This window comes from Engystomops pustulosus, chromosome 2 (genome assembly GCF_040894005.1).
Source record: "Engystomops pustulosus chromosome 2, aEngPut4.maternal, whole genome shotgun sequence".
In the NCBI taxonomy this organism is placed as follows: Eukaryota; Metazoa; Chordata; class Amphibia; order Anura; family Leptodactylidae; genus Engystomops; species Engystomops pustulosus.
Window position 1 is genome coordinate 87,631,410 of NC_092412.1, and position 4,407 is coordinate 87,635,816.

The following is a 4,407-nucleotide window of genomic DNA, read 5'->3' on the forward strand; positions in this document are numbered from 1 at the left end:
AAAGGCTCCAATTCCTTATGACAGGTTCCCATTAAGAGAACAACCCTCTAAGTCTACATTCACACAGACTTATCCGTACCGTACCAATTTTTTATGGGTTACATACGGCCACATTCATTTCAATGGACAATACGTCCAACCATTTATATTGCCGTTTTTGACACTGTAGCGCACCGTATACTAGCCGTATAAAAATATACAGCAGGTCCTATTTTCTCCCGCATTTCAGTTCAATATGCCCTCGAAGTCTATGGGGACATATAAAATACGGGTTACATACGTGCTGCATATGGATGAAAAACATCACATATATACGGGCTCATTCAGCCCGTAAATATGGGACTGGAGAAATCATATGTCCATGTGAATGTAGCCCAATTCAGACCATATATTAGTTGTATATCCTGTACAATATGCATACTGGCCTTTTCTGGATGTGCGAAAATGACATACACTTAAAATAAATGAAATCATGAAAATAATTGTAAATATAGATTCAGTAATCTGAATCTGGGATTCCCCAGACTGAACCAACATGATCAGTTTAGTCCAGTGATATGCGGTTCGATCCAGGAAATCCCACCACTTCCTCAAAGCTACATAACATCTCCTATGTGGAAGCAGAATTTCAGACTCATCGGGACTGATTTTTTATGTTATCAAGCCACATAAAACACCAGTGTTTCACCAAGAATTACTTATTTATGAAAAAAATTGTAAGAAGAAAAGTGTCCGAAAACTATATGAGATCTATCATGACAACTTTCTCTAAGGGCTCATTCAGACGTGTAGACTGTGAGAATAAAACAGCAGCATTAAATAAAGCATCAAAGTACAATCAAAGAAGTCAATGGTTATGCCGAAAAAAAAAAAAAATGGACAGCACATGAATGACATCTGTATGTGGTCTGTTTTTTTGTTGAATGTTGCTAGATAACCAACTGGGCTGAACAGCAATACATAAGAAATATTTTTTTTTTACAAATGTGGAAAAAATGGATGACATACACGGACATCATAAAGCCCCATTTTTTGCAGACATGGTCATCTGAATTACCCCCAAGAAGTTTATATCTTTGCAAAACTTGCAATAAAAAAACAAAAACACAATCCAGTATAATTTGGCAGAGAAGGGGGATAATATATATTTTTGCATGATAGTATTGTGCTAGATTTCAAGGCTAAGAAACATACTGGGGCACGTTTACTTACCCGTCCCGTTGCGTCCGCCGATCCAGAATGTCCCGATTTCTTGAATGTGACGCTTCCCTGCTCAGGTCCGCCGGAGTTCACCATCTTCTTCCCGGTGTATGCGAGTGCTGATCTTGCGACACAATTTGAATGTTAAATTCTGCGATTTGTCCGAATCAGTCGGGTTGCCCAACGGCCTGCCCCGCGGTTCGTGCCGCATGAAAGCCGGCGCGGATTCGCCAAAATCCGATCGCGTGCGCAAAAAACACCTGTGCAATCGGATGATATAGAATATACTGCATGGAAAAAAAGATGCACACCTTACTAATTTCCAATATATAAAGTTTAATTAAAAAGTGATTAATACACATTGTTAATTATGATTCTCACGTTTAACATCAAAATAACTAGCAATTGAATAAAATACCTGTTGGAACATCTGCACCGTAGGAGAATATGCTCTTATAGAAAATGCAAATTTCAGCAAATTGATCTGCAGATCAGAAAGAAATTGGCCAGCTTTTTTTAATATCAAGCTGTAATAGGAATATTCTGAATCTGAAAGAAAGATGAGAAGGTTAATGGTCAGTGAAAGCAAATCATAGGCGAGAAAGCTAGACATACTGTATGCTTAACAGCTATAACATTAGAAGCAAATGGGGGAAAGTTATCAGGGTTGTTACATTCAAGCGCCAAAATAATTGCAGTTCTTTGTGAACCGCCAGGAATTGCTATTGTTTTCCCCACGCAAAGTAAGCATGAAAGGGTTGTGAAAAGGTCCAGCCTGATGACAAAGCGCTCTTGCCCTGCGCTCTAGTTATAGTCTGCACCTATTCAGGCACAGGTAATAGCAGAATTCCATGACATTGTAAAACGTGCAATCGGCCTCTGGATACATCCGTCACATATTCTTTTAATGTCATGTGTATTAAATAAAGGTTTTGATTTTATATACACATTTTTGTCAAACCTCATAGATTGTAAGCTCTTGTGAACAGGGCCCTCACTCCTTTTGTTTCATATGACTTTGTTATTGGTCTCTAATGTCTTATTTTGTTTGGACATGTACCCCATGATCTGTAAAGCACTGTGGAATATGATGGCTCTATATAAATAAAGATGTATTTATTGTTATCTGGAAAATAATGACCTTGGCTCATCTATAATTATCCACATAATTTTGGTTGCTCATTTTTTTTCCCTCTAAAGCAGCAACTTAGAAGACTAAATTTTCATTTGCTGCCAAATATGATCCAATGGTAGATGCCATTGTATTCTATGTTATTCATTATGTTTGCTATGGTGTATCTTAAAGGGGTTTTCAATGAATAAATTGTGATCTTCAAGATAAATAGTTAAAGAGGACCTGTCACCTAAATTTTCAGCACTAGGAGCTGCTTACTAAAGTAAGCTGTCCGACAATTACATCCTACCCTGCCGCAGTGTTTGATAGCGTTACCGGAAACCTCACTCTAAGGCTATATTCACACTGCCGTTGCCCGCCCGTACCGTACCGTAGCGGGCAACGGCAGTGTACGGGGAGAGGAGGAGGAGGTGAGCGCAGCTCACCCCCGCCCCTCTCCATAGCAACCTATGGCGCACGGCCCCATATTACGGGAAAAGATAGGACAGGTCCTATCTTTTTCCCGGGTACGGAACGGTACGGTGCCGCACGTGTGCTGCACCGTACCGCTCCCGTAGGGTGCCGTGCGCCCATAGGAGTGTATGGGGGACGTATATCGGCCGTATATACGTCGGCCGTATATACGTCCTCCATACGTTCGTGTGAATGTAGCCTAACACTGGGGCGTTTGATCGAGCACTAGGAGCTGCTTACTTTAGTAAGCAGTACTAAGTGCCGATAAATTGGGTGCCGATAAATTGGGTGACAGGTCCTCTTTAAAGGGTTGACCAGACAATAAAGGCCTCCCCCACCATCTACCTGAAGGCAGTAGAACATGGGACGTCACAAATATTGTGTCCTGCAGCCTGGCATCTTTACTGGGGAAACTATGATACAAGTCTTGTACTTTGTACTTGCCACGGTAACATTTTGTAATAGTGGCTAATCCATTTATCATGCGAGCTCAGCTGTTTTGTGCAGCGTATACAGGGTATAAAAGCCAGAAGCAGTCAGCTCTGTGGGCCAGTATAGTGCCCAGCTGCTGCAAGTTTCTGTGTGAGAGGTCAAACTGCTGATCAGTGTAGATGCCAACCTCCCAACTACTGTTTATCATAGATATGATATTTGGCGGATGCCCTTGAATGTGTACAATCTCTATAAAACAGTATATTAAGATTAAAATAAAAAATGCTTCACTTACCTTTGTTCTTATATATGGTCATCTCCTGCACTGTCCCCAAAAACTGCCAAAACTTGTCATTGCCATCTTCAGCAATGAATTCACTGAAAAAAAAAATATAAGGACATATAAACTTTGTATCTTTAAAACAGAAGAATAATAAATGACCTTGTTACCAACACATATAAATCTTACAACTTGCTGTATATGGTATTACAAAAATCAAGTAAATCTTTTCTTCATTAGTTTCATTAAGTGTTGTCTGTATGATTAAATCTTTCAGTATATAAACTAGAGGGTCTGAAATCAAAAGAGGTGCCTGCACTGTGTGCCCTACATAGCTTGTAATCAGGTTAAGGCGCTCTTATACAGAAGGTGCATGTTATATGGCAGCTACATACTTGTGTGGGCACCAGACTCCATGGGTAAAATTTATACATCCTCCAAAACAATTATAATGGAATAGTCCCACCATGATACAGTAATGAATGTACAGTCCTGTGTAGAGTCCCAATACCAGCTCTGTAACATTGGCAGTACCACACCTGGCCTCCAGTAACAGGGGGCTCTCTGACCACTTGGCAGCTAAGCTTGCTGTCACTCCCTTGGCAGCAGCCTGGGCAATGAGACAGGAGAGGGCACATGAGAGGAGGCAGGCTGTGTGCAGGGCAGTCATTGCAGCCGCTCACTAGACTGGGGTCAATGACACAGTGGTAGGGGCTATGAGGGAGCCCTGCAGCAGACCTCCCAGTGTCCCCGGTGATGCCCGAGCACAGGATGCACGGCCGGCACTCTCACTGCAGCCGCTTCCGGGATCCCCAGGCAGCTGTGAAAGACCCTCACTGCGTGACGTCACGGAGAAACCTCTAATTGGCTGCGTGGCGCCGCTATCCTCCTCTCTGCAGCCAATGAG

At 41.9% G+C, this 4,407-nt stretch overlaps 1 protein-coding gene across 1 annotated transcript in view; it reads right to left on the minus strand.

Moving 5' to 3' along the window:
* The window catches only part of UGGT2 (UDP-glucose glycoprotein glucosyltransferase 2), a 209,427-nt gene extending 205,078 nt beyond the window's left edge, over positions 1 to 4,349 (minus strand). The window contains exons 1-3 of the mRNA XM_072135438.1: positions 4,040 to 4,349; positions 3,516 to 3,598; positions 1,619 to 1,749 (exon numbers count right to left, since the gene is read on the minus strand). Of these exons, the coding sequence (XP_071991539.1) occupies positions 1,619 to 1,749; positions 3,516 to 3,598; positions 4,040 to 4,170 (345 nt within the window). The 5' untranslated portion in view covers positions 4,171 to 4,349. The remainder of the gene's footprint in view (positions 1 to 1,618; positions 1,750 to 3,515; positions 3,599 to 4,039) is intronic.
* Between the last annotated feature and the right edge of the window lie 58 nt (positions 4,350 to 4,407).